The 21,140-nt window shown below is 41.6% G+C and overlaps 2 protein-coding genes across 2 annotated transcripts in view; both read right to left on the reverse strand.

Moving 5' to 3' along the window:
• Positions 1-14,879, reverse strand: part of LOC119735216 (muscle, skeletal receptor tyrosine protein kinase-like) — a 28,847-nt gene extending 13,968 nt beyond the window's left edge. The window contains exons 1-7 of the mRNA XM_038208923.1: positions 14,804-14,879; positions 4,375-4,482; positions 3,333-3,425; positions 2,961-3,215; positions 1,879-1,980; positions 1,340-1,396; positions 854-910 (exon numbers count right to left, since the gene is read on the reverse strand). Coding sequence (XP_038064851.1) covers positions 854-910; positions 1,340-1,396; positions 1,879-1,980; positions 2,961-3,215; positions 3,333-3,425; positions 4,375-4,482; positions 14,804-14,879 — 748 coding nt within the window. The remainder of the gene's footprint in view (positions 1-853; positions 911-1,339; positions 1,397-1,878; positions 1,981-2,960; positions 3,216-3,332; positions 3,426-4,374; positions 4,483-14,803) is intronic.
• A 4,954-nt stretch (positions 14,880-19,833) lies between these two features.
• The window catches only part of LOC119735217 (muscle, skeletal receptor tyrosine protein kinase-like), a 32,811-nt gene continuing 31,504 nt past the window's right edge, over positions 19,834-21,140 (reverse strand). Inside the window, exon 21 of the mRNA XM_038208924.1 lies at positions 19,834-20,315. Within this exon, the coding sequence (XP_038064852.1) occupies positions 20,193-20,315 (123 nt within the window). The 3' untranslated portion in view covers positions 19,834-20,192. The remainder of the gene's footprint in view (positions 20,316-21,140) is intronic.

Consider the following 21,140-nt stretch of genomic DNA (forward strand, 5'->3'; position numbering starts at 1 on the left):
AGTGAACAATAGAACCAAAGATATAGAATAAAAAGACTAGATCGGCAGCGCGTCCACACGCGCCCATTCACTGTGCGATAAATCTCCGCCATTTTTATTGTCTCTCGTGGACGCGCAACAAATTAACGTAAAGTAATGGAGCTAAATGTATCTTTCCTCCAGCACGTGACCTAGCTCAACGCGCGCGAAGCTAGAAATGCGCACCGAGTATTTACGCGATGCGTACACGCACGCTTACCCGTTGGTGTGCCGCTTCTCATTTCGGCTATGGGATAATCAGTTTATTTTCTGAAAAATAAACCTGTTTTAAGACAATCATAGCTAAGTAGACCCTAGACATAATCATAAGCATTCATGTTCAAGAGTTACTGATTGAAATAAACAACAAGAGTAGACTGGTGTTTCAACATTATGGGAACGGTGTTATCTTATCTATGATCTTGTGTTTTTTATTAGCATTGAAGGTCTCAAGTACAGTAACAGAAATAAACTCGCATTGTGCGCGTCAACGGCGTTGCGTTCGTCACGTCTAGCGCGCAATTTGTATCTTTCCTCCAGCACGTGACCCTCCATGCAGGGCCGCGCGTATGCACGCGCTGCCGATCTAGTCTTTTTATTCTATATCTATGAATAGATATAGACAACACACTAACAATATCAACACACTAACAATGCGCCGTCGGCTAGGAACAAAAGCCACAACAAAAGTGCTTTACCAACCGTTACAATATTAGAGATTATTTTGAATACATATACGTTTTCAAAATACTCAAAGTTTGCCATATCGAAGTTACTGGTCTTTATTAAGTAAATTTACTACCGTAATATTTTCGAAGAGTGACATTGATTCTACCCAAGCAGTGCTTGCTTCCTAGGTGAAGCAGCCACCAAGGATGCGGATCATTCGCACCTGAAATGAAGGAAAGGAAGAATATTAATTGTATTCAAGTGTAGTTGGTGTTTTGTTTAACAACTGCGAATAAAGTAGTGACGTAAAAACTGACGTTGATGCTGAGGGTGGTGTTCATTAAGCTATAACGATGGTGAAAATGATAAACATGGTGTCAATTGGGATGCGAGTGGATGCATATGGGATGGATATCATGCAAGGGAAAGGGATTGGCTAGGGGATGTGGTGGTGTGCACGAGGGTGCACGTGGGGATGGGACCTGGGATAGCAGGGGAGGGAAGAGGGTATGGGGATAACGATCAGTGGGTGATGTGGACCAGTACGGGAATAGGAACGTGGAACATGGGGATGGGCAACGGGGGCCAGTATGGAGATAGGGATGAGGTCAGTATGGGGATTGGGAAGGGCAGGTGGTGACATAGACTCTACCCAAGCAGTGCTTGCTACCAAGGTCCACCAGCCACAAGGGATGCGGATCTCTTTCATCTAGAATGAAGGAAAGGAAGAATGTTAATTTTATGCAAATTACTTGGTGTCTTCTTACAAATATGGTTTACAAATAAGGGATTGGGAAGATGAGATAAGGATCAGTATGGGTATAGAGACGTAGATAACTATGGGGATCGGGACGGGGATCAGTGTGGGGATGGGACAGGAATCACTATGGGTATGGGGATGGGGATCACTATGGGGATTGGGAGGGGATCAGTGTGCGGATTGGCACGGGGATCAGTGTTGGGATAGGGACAGGGATCAGTATGGGTATGAAAACGGGGATCAGTATTGGAATGGGGATGTGGATTATTGCGATGGAAACGAGGATGAGTAAGAGGATGTGGATGGGGATCAGTCTGGGAATGGATATGGGTAAGATGACAGTGTTTCCAGAATGACAAAGGTGTCGAGGGAGACGAATTTAACGAGGGTATTGGGTTACAGCAAAGGCAAGTGTTACTCATAGTTCTTACTGGTGTGAGTGAAAGTATCTGGCATTCCATCGATGGCATTATCAGAAGGATAGTACCCCCATGTTGTGCTCTGTGATGTACTTTTCCCATAAACAGGGAGAGCTGAAATGAATCCGGATTGTGATAACAACTAAATAATTGACAACTACAATATGAACTTCTCCACCGACGGTGAAATGCAAAGTTAAAAAGTTAAAAACATTTAAAGAGAGAAAAGTCATGCAGACAAACAAAGCACATGCTGGCTCCCCCCCCCCCCCCCGCATAACACCCCGTCCCCTTCAGCCAAAGCTGTATCCGCAGCTTTGATACGAAATGTAAAAATAGGAGCAGAGAATAACGAAAGTCGGTCTGATATTCTTTAAGTGGCTTCTAAAAATTGACACTGTGCAGTGTAAACCACATGTTTAAGGCCTTCGCTATACATCGTGTCAATGCCGGTGTGGACGGAGATTCTGTCCTCTGGAAATTCTGTCCTTCAGACAACTTCACTCTAAGTTGTTCTGTCCGCCTTGCACAACATAGAATATTACCCCCCCCCCCTACCCGTGATGAGGTCTCCACGCGACTTGCTGGATCTGCCTTACTAAACTAATTTCGCAGTCCCTCGCATTTTACTAAGCTCCCACGCATGCTGACTCCAAACTTGAGCCACAATGTAAGAAAAAGATTTAAATCACATCCTGTTGGTCAAGAAACATTAGTAGTGTCATACAGTAAAAATAGGAAACCACTGATGAAGATTACTTCAGTATATCAATGAAGTTAGACGGGGGGGGGGGGGGGTGAACTTACCTGGGAGAACATAATCCCCTAGCTTAGGGGACACGTACTACACGTATCCCTGGGGAACTCCGTCCCCGGATCGTTATGTGGCGGGACGGAATTCCCTGCCACACTGGCCCAGCGAAACCATTTGGCTAGGCTAGGCAAAAGTTGGTCAGGTTTCAACTTAACATTTTTTTAAATATTATACACACCGACTGGTTCTTAGTAACCTGCCAAATTCTGCAGGCAGGTTGTAAACTCCTGCTTTTATTGAAGCATGACCTGGGTAATATCAAACGACTGTTGTCACCTACCAGAACCCTCTCCAGAAGTGGAGTTTTCCACCGCCACCTCGGCAAGTTGCAGATATGCCTGTTCCGCATCTACACCGGGCATGGAAGTATCGATGTCCAAGCTGATATACCTAGCCGTCCGCGGTGGCTCGCATAGGAACGGGATCTCGGCTCCATTCTGAGACTGTTCGCTGGTAGCCGGTGAGCCGCACGGCAGGTTCTCGGCGAAGTTGGGGCTCAGTCCAGCTCGCACTATTGCCCCGATGAAACGAAAACCTAGAGAAGAAAAGACAGTTCTCCTTCGTATAATACAGTTTCGCAAATTCTCTTTGAAGACAAGAAAGAAACTAAACGAATACACATTTCTGGGGTAGAGAGTAATAAGAACATTACCCCAATTATCCTGTCGGAGAGTGACGTTGATTTTATCCAAACGGTGCTCGCTTCCTAGGTCCAGCAGCCACCAAGGATGCGAATCATAATCATCTTGAATAAAGGAAACGAAAAAAAAAATTGAATCAAAATCAATGTAGTTTTATTCAAAATTATGCAGTTGGTGCCTTTGTCCGCATTTGGTGAGAGTGGTATGGCAAGGACTGCGAATGAAATGGTACATTGCGATAGTGATGCTATAAGGGTGATGCTGATTTAATAGCATGGTGATTGGGAAGGGAGAGGAGGGGTCGGAAAAGCGACGGGAAGGGATCGGGAAAGGGTGATGGACGTGAAGATGGACGTTCGGATGGGGAGGGGATGGGCCATGGAGGAGAGAGTGATCGGGGAGTGGATGGGGTTTAGTATGGGTGTTGGAAAAGGGGTCAGAATGTGGCCGGGGATCAGTATAGGAATAGGGACGTGGATCAGAATGGGGATAAAAACGGGGATCAGCATGGGGATGGAGACGGTAATCAGTATGGGGATCGGGATGGGGATCAGTATCGGGATGGGCACGGTGGTAACTTAAGTATGGTGCTGGAGAGGGGGATCCAAAAATGTACGGGGATCAGTATGGGGACTGGGACGGGGATCAGTATCTGGATATGGACTGCGATCAGCAAGTGAATGGGGACGGCGATCAGTGTGGGGATGAGGACAGGATCGGAATGGGATGGGAACGTGGATGGGGATGGGATGGGGATGAGATGGCGATGGGGATGGGTTGGGGATGGGGATGGGGTTGGGATGGGGATGGGGATGGGAGAGGGGATGGGGGTGGGGATGTTGATAGGGATAGGGATGGGGTCGAGAGGTGGATTTGGTGCCGAAGGTTGGCGTCAGGTGGGAATGGGCATCTCAGAGTGTGAGGAGGGAAAACGTAGGAGGAGAGTGTTGGTACGGCGACATTGATTTCGAGAATGGCGATGGTGACGAAGGAGATGATTTGACGATGATATGGCTTTATAGCCAAGGCAAGAGTATTTCTCATTGTTCATACCAGTGTGCGAGTAGGTATCTGTCGTTCCATCGATGGCTTTATCAGAAGAGTGAAATCCCCAGTTTATTGTCGAGCTCTGCGATGTTCCTTTCCCGCGAACAGAGAGGGCTGAAATGAATCCGGATTGTGATAACAACTAAAACACTTGACAACTATAATTTGAATTTCTTCAGCAACGGCGAAATGCAAAGATACCATAATCCATAAAAGGTTAAGTCATGAAGAAAAACAAAGCTCATGCCTGCTACCCCCTCCCCTCGACAGCTAGGCACCCGCCCCTTCAGCAAAAGCTGGATCCGTATGTTCCGACACCCTTATGTTCCGACTGCACATATTCTTATCCCTATCCCTACCTCTATCCATATCCCTATCCCTAAACCTCACCGGGAGTAACACAATCTTATGTGCAGGTTGTCGGAACATAGGGGTGTCGGATCAAAGGTTGAGTAGTTGGAACATGGGGTGTCGGAGCATAGGTTGAGTAGTCAGAATACAGGGGTGTCGGAACATAGGGGTGTCGGAACATAGGTTGAGTTGTCGGAACATAGGGGTGGGGGAACATAGAACTGAAGTCACCGAGCAAGTTCACGGCGACATGCTGAATGCAGCAAACATCACTGCATTTTATAGTTACAAACAACGAGGCTTTATAAGACTCACGCCTCACCGCACCCATCCTTATAACATCGCATCATCGTTGGAATCTCTCATTCTCCTGACGACAGGCAGAGTATACTGTTCAAAACGTTGAGTCCCTCCGGTTCTTTTCAGAACCACACATACTCACAAAAGAGATTTATTCACATGGGTGCTACCGCAAACTTATCTTGTCTTTATAAGACTCGCCTGTTACGCAGGGGTAGACGGCTTCGCCGCCGATTTGAATCTTATCTATGCGTGACTCGGGTCGTACTTGTCGTAAAGTACAAAATAACAAAAATAACAAACTTTTCTACGGCTTCCACTTTTTCCAGTTTTACTCTGCACGTGGCTACACTTAAGGGTAATCATGGAGGTTTAATTAAGTTGTCCAACTGTGTAAAGTTGTTTGGGTTTAATAAAGGGTTCACCTTTGTTCATGTGTAACGTTCGCGAACCCCTCCCCTTTTGTTTTGATGTGTGACAAGTTAAAGGGAATATCTTTGCTCATGGAAATGTATTCGTACACGTTCTTGTACTCGTGGAAAAGCACAAAACCTTGTGTGAACTTGCACCATGTTACGAAGATGCTATAAATTTTGTCACGGCTTCTTGAAGTCATCAGGTATCAAATTACAAGCGATATAAGGGCAAATTTTGACAAAATAGTTAGCGTTATATCTTTTGAACTAAATAGAGTATCGTGTTCTTTTTTTCGTGAGGTTGTAGACTATGCTGTGAGAAACATTTCGTGTTCCCGGATACAAAGCCGCTTGACCTTTACTTCCGGTGTTACCGGAAGTGCAATAAAAACTGAATATAACTAATAAACGGAAACATTTTACTACAAACATATATATTATGAAAGTGTTTAGTGTGGAATGCCAGACACAAAAAACAGTGTGATGACGTCATCATCCGAAAGGGCGCCCCCAGCGGCACTTAAAATAGTGGGTTTTTTTCTATAATTTTAAAACCATACATTCAAATTTTACCAAATCGCCCCTTGATATTCTTTGATTAACCACAGATGACTTGGCAAGGTTTCAAATTCATAACGTCATCAGACCGGAAGTTACTTCTATGGGAATTTGCCAAAGATCACAAATTTAATTTTATCATTTGATCCATGTCGTATATCTTAGCCCAAATAACGATACCATTACAATGTTCACCTTTTGCTTCCAAATACTGTGACGTCATTAAACCGGAAGTTTGGTGTTATGAATACAAACACTTATATTTTCAAAATGTTCATACGTTCACAATGAACATCCTACGAAAGCCCGTTAGTGCCAACATTTTTTTGTGTGAAATATTTTTTTTTGGGGGGGGAATTTTTTTATTTTTTTTTTTGGAATGTATAGGTTTTCTCGGTCAATTTCGGCAAATGAGCAGCCAATTTAACCACTACGCTATTCTGTTTCGCGCGAAATCAAATGCTACTGAAAAGGGTAATTCGATTTCGTTTTATGACCAGTCAAATGTACTGTTGCGTCATTCGATTTAACAAAATAATCATGCAATTTAACAATTCAACAAAGCAGCATTCAAATTCGCAGGAGCTTTTTGAGGCGTGTGTTTAGTCATTCAAATTCATTTTTGGGCAGTCATTTCTAGAATTTGTGCAATCTAAAAAACGCTTTGTTAAATTTTTGTTTCCTTAAGAATGTTGAAGGCATAAATACGGATCACTTTTTGGCACTTGAGTCACTTTGCCGATGTATTTCGAAGACGAGCTTTCGCTACAGTTTTACACACATATTTCTAGAAATGGCAGCTCGTGGTCGCTACGCTAGAGTGGCCCAGGTAGATCGAGAAAGGTTGATTGAGGCCTTCGAGGGAAACGAGCAAGACTGCCTTCAGCTTGCGGTCAATTTGAACATCAACAAGTTCACAGCCAGATCAATTGTTGCAACATATTTGAGGACTGGAAGGCGAGAGACGCTGGCAAGAGGAGGAGCAACCCACAGCAAGATGGATGATGACATGCGAAACCATCTGCAAGGCATTCTTGACGCTAATCCCGTCTTGACACTTCAACAAATGAAGGCTAGTTTGAGTGAGCATATGCCAGAGAAGCCCCAGGTTTCTACTGCCACCATAGCCAGGGCCTTGGATGGGATGATGATTACACTGAAACTAGTGGAGGACGTCCCTGATGCAAGAAATTCCCCTGAAGTTCTTGATCAACGCGTCCAGTATGGTGAGTGGTTCCTGCAGCATGGTGTTCTGGCACATCTAGTCTTCATTGACGAGACAGGTTATAACATCTGGACTCGACGCTCCCAGGGTAGAGCTCCACGAGGGATCGCTGCAAGACGAGTCGTCGACAGACAACGAGGGAGAAATTGCAATGTCACCTTCGCTGTTTCTAGTGAAGTAGGCTTGGTGCACCACCGAATCGCATTCGAAACTGTGACGCGAGAGAGATTCGAGGAGTTTCTTGCGGACACAATTCAAGAGTGTGATGCAGTTTTCCCAGACGACGAACCCATTTACCTCATATACGACAATGCGCGGCCTCACGTGCGAGCCCAACTCCCTGAAGGTGCCAACCCAATGATCCAGCTGAAGCGCCTCCCTCCCTACTCCCCATTCCTGAACAGCACGGAGATGGCACACTCTGCATTCAAGGCTGCAGTTAAACGCATCCTTGGGTTACCTGAGTGGCAACAACGTGTCGGAGACAGACAGGCTGCCCAGCAAGCAGGAATGAACATGCAGCAGTGGAGGTGCGATCTCCTTCAACAAGCAGCCATCCAGAGCATTGATGTCATCACCCAAGTGAAGTGCATACAGTGGTACAACCATACCCAAACATATATGCCAAGATGTCTGGCACGCCAACAGATTGATGGTTGAGGAAGAAACAACATAAACAATAAACAACTAGGAAAAACATAAAGAAACACCCCATTCAAACACAATACAAAATTAGGTCTTGGTCAGTTAACCAATAAAGACCCCCCCCCCCAAAAAAAAGAATGAAGAAGAAAACAAAGAAGAAGAAAAAAACTCATTGGACCCATGTAAAGTCTACTGGAAGCATAAATAAAGAAAACAAGGTTTGCCTGAATTAAAGTGAAGATACGAAACAGTTGCCTAGTACAGTTTATCTGTTTATTCGTATTTCTTTACTCGTACTTATTTGAATTCTCTTTAAGCGAAATTGATTGCCTCTTTACGAAATTGAAAAAATTAAATCAGTAAAATCTCCAGTCGAACCAGCTTTGCTAAATTGAATGATGATTGTGTGTCACGAAAAAGAATGACGATATGCTAAATTGAACACAGTGCTAAAGGAATTTGAATGCCTCAAAACGAAATTGAATGGCCGAATTCTGAATTTGAAACGCAGTAACAACTGGAGAGGCAAAATAGCTTCAATTCGAACGCACGAAAATTAAATTGGCTGCTCATTTGCCGAAATTGACCGAGAAAACCTATATTATTTTTTTGTTGGGCATTTTTTTTGGGGGGGGGGGAATTTCTTTTTTTTGGGTAAGATTTTTTGGGGACGGTAATTTTTTTTCTTTTTGGAAGATTTTTTTGGGGGGGAATTTTTTTTTCTTTTAGAAAATTTACGAAACGAAGGTTTGGTACGCAGGCATTGCCGTACTTCATGTCCATAATGTACAAGAACGATTTCAGGCCATAGCCGAAGTGCCGTTTATTGGTCCATGGTTTCATAGAGGCCGCGCAGTCTATTTCAAGTAAATTTTGGAAGTGGTTTTTTTCGAAATTTTTTTTTGAATTTTTTTTTTTGGGGGGGGAAGTTTTTTTTTTTTTTTTTTTGGAAAGTTTTTTATTTTTGGAATTTTTTTTTACCTACCTGCCGTCCTGAGTAGTCTGGTTCCAAGACCAAAAGATTCTGACTATTCTTGATGAATCTATAGGGTGCACACCGGTGAATAGGCCTTAATCCGTCCGCCGAGCTCATGAATAAAAGTTATACCCTCAAAATATTCTATATTAGAGAGTTCTGATAAAATTGGGAAATGAAGAGATATGGAAAAGAACCTCTGGCCCGGACTTGGGGCTTCCAATTCTGAGCATTTTGGATGCTATTGGGCTCAAAAGTTGTGCTTTTTTGCCATGTTGTGGAGGGGTCGTTTTTCAAGATGGCTACTTTTTCGCTTTGGGGAAAATGGGGTCGTCTTCTTTGGGTGAGAATATCTCGAAAAGTCAATGGTCAACCCACCAAAAAATGAAAAGAAAACGAAAGATGACATGTTGATCATCATTTTTCAGTTCAGCTTGACTACCTGTGAGAGTTCTGAGTATTTTTAAAAGAATTTTGAAGTATGGGCATTTAGCACTAGTGTCTTTGGGAATTTATTTGCAGGGTTGCATCCCAAAGATTCTGATGACTAAGGGGAAGGGCGCCGCTGACGGCAGGTAGGTAAAAAAAAAAAAAATCCCCCCCCCCCAAAAAAACCTTTCTTTTCCCCCAAAAAAAATTCAAAAAAAAAAAAAACATTCCAAAAAAAAAAAAAAACACTTTCCAAAAAAAACCAAAAGTCCAAAAGTTACTAAAAAAAGACTGCGCGGCGCGGCCTTTATGAAACCATGGACCAAGAAACGGCACTTCGCTATGGCCCGAAATCGCTCTTGTAAATTATGGACATGAAGTACGGCAATGCCCGCGTACCAAACCTTCGTTTCGTAAACGTGTAAAAAAAAATAACTCTCCCGAAAAAACAAACACTTTCCAAAAAACAAAAGTAAATTCCAAAAAAAAAAAAAATTCAAAAAAAAAAAAAATCTTAAAAAAAAAGGTGGCACTAACGGGCTTTCGTAACATCCACTCCAAACCAAATCAGTATTCACTTCCCGTTTTTGACTAATGACGTTATCAAGCCAGAAATAACTTGTATGTGTACATTGAATGTTTACTGAAATTTATCACAGCGTTAAAGATGCATTTTTTAAACAAAATAATTGATTGTCCTGAAAAGGATTCAATTTCGTGATCTTTTGTTCTTACATAAAAATATTCATAACTGAACTGGACAGTGTTCATAAAATAGTTGTCTACCCGACCACTCTGCGTTTGTAACAACAAACGCGAATCTCTAGTGTTTTTAATACATCTGCCTGGCAGTTGCGCGAAAGGAACGTTCACCTTTTGGAATTTTGTTGTCAGACTTCCCCTCTTAAAAGCCGGAAATTTGGCCGAAGAGACACGAACCGCCATGCACGTGAGTGTTCGGAGGTCGGTTCGGAATGTAAGTTCTATACACAGGGTGCATGGTGCAAAAAAGGGAAACCCACTTTTGACAGCAATTTTCACCTACATGAGCATATTAAAAAAATTAAATGTATTGGTACATGTATTAAAGTATTGATCTTTAAACATAGGTGACGACAATATTATTGCGAAAGCATATTTGTCTCTGAGGCAGGGGCGTACCGCGTAGCAAGGTCATTTTTATTGGGGGGGGGGTAACAATTTATTGAAAAGGGCACCTACACATCCGTGCTGACACGTTTTTTCTTCGGGCACTTGGCCTCAGTAAAATAGTGTGGGGGGGGGGGGCTATTCAAAACCGACGATTATGCACACTATAATGGTGCTTTTCAGGGCGATACGTGCGCGAAATAAAAAAGGGGCTATGCCACAAAAAAGGGAACGACTTTTTTATTGTTTTTAACGGGCACTTGTTCAGAAAAAAAGGCACTTGTTAATAAAAGAAGGGCACTATTTCAAAATATTGGGGGGGGGGGGGCGGTAAGCGCTGGTGACAATATATATATATATATATATATTTTTTTTTTGGGGGGGGGGGGGTAAATTCCCCCTTAACCCCCACCCCCAACCCACCCCCCTCCATCCCCCACTGGCTACGCCCATGATATCGTATAGTATAAAAATGTCATGTGCAAAACCTGTTTGTCCACGGACGGCTTATAATGATTATTACTGATTATAATAATGAAGCCATGCGCTGTTCATGCAGCCGATACCGATTTGTCAAGCTTTCTACCAGCTTCTCATAATATTTACCGTACGCTTTGCATCACAACAATACCTTTCCGTTGAAAACCACTCTAATGATATCATTATTCATCCGTCTTTGTGACGCTGCGTGTAGAAATGAAATAAACGACCTGAAGTTTTGCATATTTTATGAACATCTACAAAATAGACACAACCATTAATTGCCAATTAATTGTCTTTTTCAGTCTCAGTGTCGGAATTATTAGCTTCTACATCAATGCTATCTAATAGTTTAGATGCATCAAGTCAATTTGTGAAGTTTCACCTAAATTTACACCTTTCGAGATGTACCACAAACGCATAACCATTCACTTATACCCGTATAGACAGGCAATTCATCAGGATCGACATTTATTTGTTTTTGTTTACTCTTTTTGTGTTCCCATTATTAATTTAAAAATACTTCCCTCCTCAACAAGTAAAATGCTAATAACACGTTAAAAGTGACAAATGTGTTTACTTGGTAGTGGGTACTAACAAGGCTGTACCTTCCTGTTTCAGTAAATGAAGACTAGAACGGTAGAAGGCTTTGAAAATTAAATTTAAATGAAATTGTGTGTCAACAATAAATTATCATCTGTGGAGAAGCTGGTAGAAAGCTTGACGAACAGGTATCGGCTGAGCATGCAGCGCGCGATTGTATGCTTTTTGGGAATTGAAAGGTTAAACAGGGTAGCTTCATCAGTGATAACACTTTAAAAACAGGTGGGCTCATTATTGATAAAAAGAGCACCTGAAACCTAAACCGTCGATACCTACTCCGAACCGACCAGTCGCATGGCGGTTTGCAACGTGTTCCTTCGGCCATGTTTTGGGCTTTTGAAAAAGAGCGACTGACAACATTCTAAAGGGAAAACGGTCCTTTTTGCGCAATGTTAATATATCATCTTGTCGAGTTAGCCAGTTTTATTCTGTGAAAGGTCATCTATTTACCCTATACTTGGTGATAAATGAAGGATATAAAAATTGCCATACACTTTGCATCACAGCAACAATACCCTTTCATTGAAAACCACTCTAATGATATCATTACACATCCTTCTTTGTACCGTTGCATGTATAAATGAAATAAACGAGCTGAAGTCTTGCATATTTTATAAACGTAAACAAAAGAAACACAACCATTAATTGCCTCTGCGCACCGCATTTTAATAAACTGTCTTTTTCAGTCTCAGTGTCGGAATTAGCTTCTATATGCTTTTAAATAATTTAGATGCACTTAAGTCAATTTGTGAAGTTTCACCTAAATTTACACCTTTCCAAATGTACTGCAAACGTATTTACATTCACTTATACCCATATAGAGAGGCAATTCATAAGGATCCAAATGTCTTTGTTTTTGTTTATACCATGAAAACCACAGATGTCCCATGAGTTTGTAAGCTGGTAAGCGGCGGTGGTTTGTCTGTTAACAAGATAACTCAAAAGTTATGGATGGATTTTCATTTATTATTTTAGGGGTTGTCCTTGGTACAAATCGATTAGATGTTGGAAGTGATCCGGATCTGGGTCTGCAAGCCCTGCCCAATCTCGCTGGGCCCCCCCCCCGGCCCCGGCCAAAAAATTAGACAACCACCACAAAAAAGACGACCACTTTTTCTTCAAATAATAAATAACATGTGGAACTTTTCCAACTTGTTAGGTTTTCCACGCCAATTTCAATTACCACCCTAAATAAAAATGTTCTCCATTTCCCCGTCAGATTCAATTTTGTTTGGGGAAAAAAAGTGATGCCTTACATCAAGAATCACTACCCAAATACTATTTCAATCTAAATTAGGGGGGGGGGGGACTGCTATGCTGAATGTGTGCTAATGAAACAGACATAAATTTATCTATGGGGTACGGGACACAAGGCAAGGGTGAACTTATTGAAATGGTTGATGTGTCGCCTGGGGAAACATCCCAATAAACTATAAAAATAAAACACACACACAAAAACAATATCATTGACTGGAAAAAGATGAATCTGGACACCTCGGTTGATAATTTTGGTCGATATTCTTCATAGATACATGTATAAAATACATGTATAATATGCTACTTTGCATATTATGCATAGATTATTCATAGGCGGATCCAGAACACAATTTGGGGGGGGGCCAAAAAAAAATTGTCTCCCAAAAAGTGGGTCAAAAAATTACGGCGTGGGGTTCGGGGCCCGCTTAAGGGCCCCGAAATTTTTTTGGACTCTCGATGCTCTGTGGTGCGATCTGAGGCAAGTTCTGACCACTTTAGCCAATGTTTTTTGAGGAAAAGATGGTGGTGTATTCATTGCCTGCCTTTTATTGCGACATCACATAAAAAAAAAAAAAAAATGGTTTCGGGGTTTTTTTTTTGGAAGGGAAGGGCATTGCCCCCTTTGGCCCCCCCCCCCTCCCCTGGATCCGCCCTTGAGATTATTTACATTATCATTGTAGGAATGGCTTCAATGAATTTATTGACCCTAAAACATGGCTTTAGACACTCGTTTGGCACAGCGTGGTGTAGGAAACACATCGGTGTAGCAGAACGGCTGCATAGTAAGCACAACCCAAAGAAAGAAAGATCAATCAGCAACGTCCCCACCCCACCCCAACCCTCTCAAAATATCGGGAGACATAAATTAGCTTTTTATCGTTACAATTATTGAGTGCCTCTACTGAAAATGAGACAAGCCGCAGTGCAAAAAATCACAAAATCGCAAACAAAAACGTACAAAGAAAATAATCAGTCGTTGGCAACTGCCTGCCAAAACGATCAAGTGATGTGCTAAAACCTGAACTGTATTTCATTGGAAAGGGATAAGGATGTGTTTTGCTGTTTCTTTAATCGAAAGTTTGCAGGATCTTACAACATTTTAGAAACATTTCAATACCAGAAAGAACACTGGGGCAAACCTTTGTGGAAATAGCCGTTAATTAAGCTGTTCAGGGTGCGGTAACCTTTTACATGTAACAGTAATACAAACTCTAAAAAAAATAAAAAAATAAAAAAATAAAATCGCATAAAACCCTAAAACCTACAACTAAGTGAAGGTTTGTCAGCATATTATTTTATCTTGCTTTTAAATATTACTATTTGGGTTAAAATAATATCAAATCAGTTAAAACATGGCAATAACTGAGTACACATTTGCTATATCAGTTTCACATGTGTCTTTGAAGCTTCCTCGATCGGTTGTCAGTAATATTGAAATCTGCCCAATTAATGATGAGCCTGTATGGGCTAAGCATTGTTCTTACTCAGGCATCACTACTTGGGTCACAGGACATTTCAGGTGCTTAAAAATTATGTTTTCCTATGAAAAAAATAGGTTTAGTTCATTTGGCGTGTCCATGGCACCCACACAAAATTGGTTCTTAACTAAAACGTCAGGGTATGGCATTTTTCATGGCAATTCTTGCTTGCAAAGTTTCTGGAAGTACCTTGCAAGCTTCTACCCGTTTTTCTCCTCCCCTATCTCCAATTCAAAGGTTTGTTTTATGTACCTACCTGTAAGATCGCAGTGACCTTGTTGAAAGTAATAGCAGGCCAATAGCACAAGGAGCAATATACGGTAAATGTAGACATTCCAGCCATAACGTGATGCATCCAAAGATCCAGTCATGTTCGTATTACATGTATGCTGGTTGTACATCTAAAATCCGTAGTGTTGCTTGTTAAACATGTGTAAAAGATGGCAGGTGCGTACCAAATGTATGTTCTGCCACCGTTTCTTATTCGCTGATTAATAGAACATGTTAGGCCAGCAACTGTGAAGCATATGAACAGGATTTTAATATTGTATTGTTTACTTGGACCTACCGTTGCTGTACATTGGATTCACGTTCAGGTTGACTTCCGCCGCCTGGGCGAAACTGTGCAAACCAATCAAAGCCATCATGACGGAAGTAATACATATATTAATAACAAGCTGATTTACCCGATCATAGATCGGGTAGGGCGTAGTGTTGGGGATGAAAATTTGGGGAGTGAAATGTAAATGGGGATATAGTTAAGGAGACATGCAGTTATAGAAAAGCAATTTCTGTGGTGTGATTTGAGGCGATTTCTGACCACTAAAACCAATTTCAGCAAAAGATCATCTGTTAAAGTTTTGAGTTTGGAGTAATTGAATCAGCTACATGTATTCTGAGCAATAGAATCATTGTTGTAGGCTACAGTTTTTATTCGGGGAAAAAAAGGGGGGGGGGAACCAAACAATGTCCCCCGCTTTAAAATGGAGGGGGGGGGGGTTCCCCCTGTCCCCCGTCGATTTACACACATGATAATTATGTACCATGGCAACTGTCTGTAAATGTTCCCGTTGGTCTGTTAAATTGGCATTTTGTGAGGCAGTCGCATTTGGAAAACGCAGTGAAAAGGTTACCGTAGTACACAGGCGAAGGCTGATTGTACAGTTTTGACAATAAATCATAATGCAATAAAACGTAAAGGTGTCATTTGAAATGAAAATGTTGAGTGTTACCATAAAATTACAAACGGTCTGAATCATGGAGGAAGGTCATAATTAAGTTTCAGTATTGGACTCTTCAACAAACGTAAACTTGAACTTCTTACAATTTGCGAGACCGTCTGCGAGGAAAAAGTCGATTTAACTTTTATTGAAGTTGGTTCAACCATCTATATAAGAGCAAGTTTTACCCGGCCTCCGAGAAATGTTTGCTCCTGAAAGGATCCGAGACCGCGGTCTCCCGCGACACCAAAATGGCTCCACGTCCGTGGAAAAATGTGGGTGTCTTCCGCTGGGTCGGACACTTTTCGTCGATTTTTTTGTGAATGCATCGATCCTTCGTTGACCCCAAACAGGCCCCCGAAATTATAACACGACACTGAATTATACGTGGCGGGCAGCGAACTAACAACGCTCAGCCTTGGTGGTGGAAGCATGGAGCTGTAAACACATTATGGAAGCAACAACACTCTATCACGCGACGTCACATGCTTGCACTTCAAATAGCGAGCACCGTAGACCCAACCTCGTTTCCAGGGTGTGGAGCAGGCTGCAGTACGCGTTGCCATCGACAATTTTGCATAGCCCGGAAATACTACGCAGTGTAGACTTTCGATTGGTCAGACCGCGCAAGGCATACTAATGTGTAGTCCTTCTGAGTATTCGTTGCACTCGGCGCACGGGCGGCAAGCAAAGCACATGAAAGAATAGAGACACTTGGTGGCCACGCACCATGGAGAAAAAAATATTTTGCCAAGGTCACTCCACGCTACCGTTTGGTGAACACTTTTGCAGAACAGCCGAGTAGAACACGTAAACGCAATCCCTAATTCGAAGCCGCTGACCTCGCACAGTCTAGACACGCAGAAAAGCCAGCACAGGGGGCGGCCAGGCAGTCAACGTGAAAGCGCACACGACGGCAAATTCCTGCGCAAAACGCAGTCACGAAAAATCGACGAAACGGATCGCCGGTCCGTACGGGAAAATCAGGACGACCCGAAGTGTCCGACCCGGCGGAAGACACCCTCCGCATTTTTCCACGGACGTTGAGCGATTTTGGCGCCGCGGGAGCCTGCGGTCTCGGATCCTTTCATGAGCAAACATCGTCTCTTAGGCCGAGTTAAACTCTCTCTTATATATATATATATAGATATATTGCAATCATTGCGATGTACTGCAACTTTAATGAGAGGAAGGAAATGTCGCAGTGCAGGCGGAAAGAGTAAAAAAAAACAAAAAAAAAGAGAGTAGACTGACGTTATGTTTGTGGATAAACACAGGGTTATTTCGGTATTTGTATCGATGTTTATGTCATGTTATAGACTGATAGATGTGTATATTTGAAAATGCAACATCAAGATGTCAAATCGTCACCGTTTTCACGAAGAGCCACATATGTCGATTTTGAAGAAAAAGTGTTTTCGAGATAATCGCAAAAGAAGTTTCTCATATTTTAAAACTGCAAAAAATACCACTTTGCCTAACTTTGTGAAGCAAGGAAACCATCACACTATTCAGTGTGAGCTGAATTTTTACATGAACCCAGTAATAAGACTTAATTCAGCAGTTAATTAGTGAAAATTAATTAGTAAAGATATGTGGCTCTTTGTGAAAACGCAAATTCAGGTTTCCGACATATTGGCCCTTTCTGTTCAATGTGTATTTCCATAGGCGCGCGTGAGTACGCGCGCGCAGCTGAAAATGTAACAAAGATATGTGGCTCTTCGCGAAAACGAAAATCTCATTTGACCTACTTTTACGTATTTCCGTGCAATGGGTTTTGTACGCGTTCAAAGGGCCAAAATGTATGTGGCTCTTCGTGAAAACGCAAAATTCATTTATCGAGATTTTGGCCCCTTGCAACATTAATGAAACTTTGAAATTAATGATGTTTTGCTTACAAAAACATGTCAAAATGGTTAAGTACATTGTTTTAAAGCAAAATATTAAAAAAAATCAAAATCGAAAAAACCGTAATTTTTGACATATGTGGCTCTTCGTGAAAACGGTGACGAAATGGCAATGTGACGTCATTTCAATGTTTAACTTCCATACATATTGCAGTAAAGAAAATAGTGTTGCAACAATTCTGTATATAAGGGCTTGGTTAAATGCCAATTTTAGGTGACTTCACATGACGCATGATGACACAGCCACACTTTCGTCATCTATAACACATCCTGGTCTAGGAACATACCAAGTTACAGCCGAATCGGACCAATATTTATATAGATATAGGCCTTAGCAAAATGTGTTTTTAATTTGACGTCACACATCAGGCGATGACGTCATCATGACATCATTTCAATTTGTATCTAAAACACGTCCTGCATACGTCCTGCATGTAGTTCTGTAGGCCTATAAATATAGAGAGAGGTATTTTAATATGCACCTTTAATGTGACGTCACGTTACGCGTGATAGCGTCATAATGACGCAATGTTCGTCGCTCATCGCGTCGCACCATCTTGCGTCGGGTTTTCAGCAACGTTTGTCGAGTCGTGCTTTACGTCTAGGTCGTTTGGTGGCATGACTGTCGCCCTCCCAAATTGTTTTGACCTTATGATTATAAAGGGCGCCCTTACTGTTTCTTCTCAGTTCCTTCTCCTGGGACAAACTACATGCCTGATGTAGACCACTCAATTCGGACTTTTCGTAAGTCGATATTACAACAACCGCTGCCACCACAAGCAGCCCTCTTAATATCATAACAACGTTGTTTGTCCAGATTTCACGTGCCATTTCTGTGCCGTATGGAAATGCACGGAAATACTGTACAGTACGCGTACGCAAACAAGTAGGTTTGTTTATGGTGTTTATCAAGGATTTTCTACTGTTCATCATCATCGATCTTTGGTTCATACCGTAACTCTTTTTGCAACAGATCAACTTGGCTGTACACGTTTTCTAATTGAGATCGTCCTCAATTTGACTCCTGTTCTAAAGTAAGGATGGTTGTTCTAAAAATCTTTACGTAATAAATAGGACTTGTTTATGCTACTCTGCATCGGGAGTCCTGTTTATTACGTCACGATTTAATGTGTTTTGTTTGCTGCCCGCAACGACGACTTTTACACAAATTGCACGTTCGGGTCGAAACAGGCATGACAGGACTTGAAAAACAGCTCTCAAAAGTATCTTTGTACTCATTTTATGACAGAAACAATAGTCGTTTTTATTTCATCACACCTTAGGCTACATATACCCGAAAAATGACGGAAATGTCTTCGAGCATTCCACAACCTCTTTAACCCTAAAGGGGCCGGGGGCGGAATCCGCCCCCCCCTCAACATTTTCCGTGATAGCCTCTAAACACATTTTTTTCGCGACCCGAGCTGTTATGACTGTTTAGCCTCGAGCTTTGCGCATCTTTTGATACCAAAAACATAAAAATCGGACCACGGGTTGCCGCGTAGCGAAAATTTTTCCGGCGCTACGCGCCGTGAAAACTGAATTTTCGCATATACGTCGTGTACACAGAGCAAAATTGACATTCATACATATGAATAATTAATTAGCCATAATTCCAAAACCCTTTGACCTATAGTCATGAAATTTCTTGGGTATGTTAAGGAACAGTTGCTCTATGCATGTGCCGAGTTTCAAAATTTTTCGTCACTCGATGGCCGAGATCTTAGGGGGGGGGGCGGAATCCGCCCCCCCCCGGCTGAGAGATGGTCAAAATAACCCGGCCCCTTTAGGGTTAAATTGCTTGAAGTTCGATAACTGATTACATCACAAAGATGACATAAAAATGTAACACCTTCGGACAAGGGTTCCTGTTCATACCACATTTCATCCTTATCTCTTGTCCTGTGTCGAAGAACTATGTATGTTTTATGTGAGGAATATGTTTGTATTTGGATTCACCTAGCTTTGACCTTTCGGTGCCTCCAAAAGGAAAGGTCAAGCGATTTTACTTTCTGAAATCTGCTCACAAATTTTCATCTTCAAATGTATTTTTCATCTTCAAAGATTAAAGAGTACAAACATGATTGTAAATTGTGTACATAAGTTATCAGTGAATAAAAATAGTCATTTTAAAACTAACTCGCTTGTAATTTGATGCATCGGACGTCATCATGACGTCACCTCTGTATCGGGTTCGATTTTCTGCTGTGAACAGTTTTGAACAAAGTCGCCGTGAATTTATTTTCGGAAAAATAAACAAAAGATAGACAGAAAACTCGAACGATTCTTAAACAGTGGACGGGTGGTGAACGATCACCCACAAATAAACTATACGGGGAAAATTTTTTCACCTAATATGTGATCACCCGTTTTAAACATAGTGTTTAAAACTGGCCAAGCACACATTTATTCACTTAATAAAACACAACCACCAAGGAAAGTAAGCACCTCGAAGTTAATGTAAATTAATCGTGCTCTGCTAAGACAATACACTTTATGAGCTTCTCCCTTCCTATAAATTGTTGTCTAAAGCTTAATAATCACTTGATACACTCTGCAATTTAATTGGTCCTGCAACTTGACAGATGTCGGCTGCTATGTACATATAGCGTAGAGATCAGAACTAGCGCGAGAACAAGCTCCGGGGTCGGATTGTCAATAGCTCTAGTAGTTCAACTACTTCATGCCTGGGCTATATCGGATAAAGAGAGTTGAACTATGGTAAACGAAAATGCTCGCTCTAACTTGCCCTAGGGCAATTTACACTGAACAAGCGATCCTTTCAAAGTTTTACACCGCTGTGACGCTTGTAGTGAATGCACGCAACCACTCAGCCCGACTCGATGCTGCCTGTGGGCGAACGAGTGGGTGAGTGAGTGGTGCTTCTCGAACCTTGGCCAGGTTTCAGGTACACGTAATCGTCTGGGTTAAGATTTCCCATCTCGAGATAACCCTGTAAATAAAGGAAAAATAAGTAGTAAACCATAGAAATACAAACCATAATTAAAAGCAGTTTCGACTCACAGGATATTGTACTTTTCGAAAGTACGAAAAAACAGTGCAATTATTTTTTGATAACGAAATACGATTTCGTAATAATAAGTAATCGTTGGTATTATATCGCCTGCATTTTATTAATTCTTCTAAATTGCGACAAGCCAGACGGATAATTCACGGGTGTTTAGTACCAGAAAGATCTTCAATCCTAGTAAGCTTTTTGATGATAATTCGGTAGGTTACTTTTGGTATTACGCAAATTATCCTATTTGCCTTTAATGTTACTTTGTGCAACTTAATCAGTAACTTTATAATAGTAATTAAGTTGATTTGCCTTCCAATTTGAGGGCGAATAACGACGAGTTTACGTTGTCAAATGAGGTTTCCAATTGCATTTGTGTTTGTCGGAAATACTGAATATAACCAATGAGGTAAGCTCCAACTACAGTGTGTCAATCGTGAAGTTGAAAAGTGGCAACATCGGTCGTAATGGACTTTATTCACAAGTTGTGGCCATATTGAATCGAAAGCGACGTAACATTTTCATTTTTGGAACTCGTGAAGAGAAATGAAAGCAATGACATAAAGTGAATTACAAATTAACACCAGCCTGCTTTGATGAATAATATACAAATTATGATTAAACATACCGCCATGTTTTAAGCCACATTTAAAAAAAACCAAATGAAATTGAGGCTAGAATGCACAAATAGTCTGGCACCATCCCGTTCAACAGTTTATAATTTATAGAATACATTTAGGGAGCACGTCCAAAATGGCT

The sequence above is a fragment of the Patiria miniata genome, unplaced genomic scaffold (assembly GCF_015706575.1).
Source record: "Patiria miniata isolate m_02_andy unplaced genomic scaffold, ASM1570657v1 HiC_scaffold_29, whole genome shotgun sequence".
NCBI lineage: Eukaryota > Metazoa > Echinodermata > Asteroidea > Valvatida > Asterinidae > Patiria > Patiria miniata.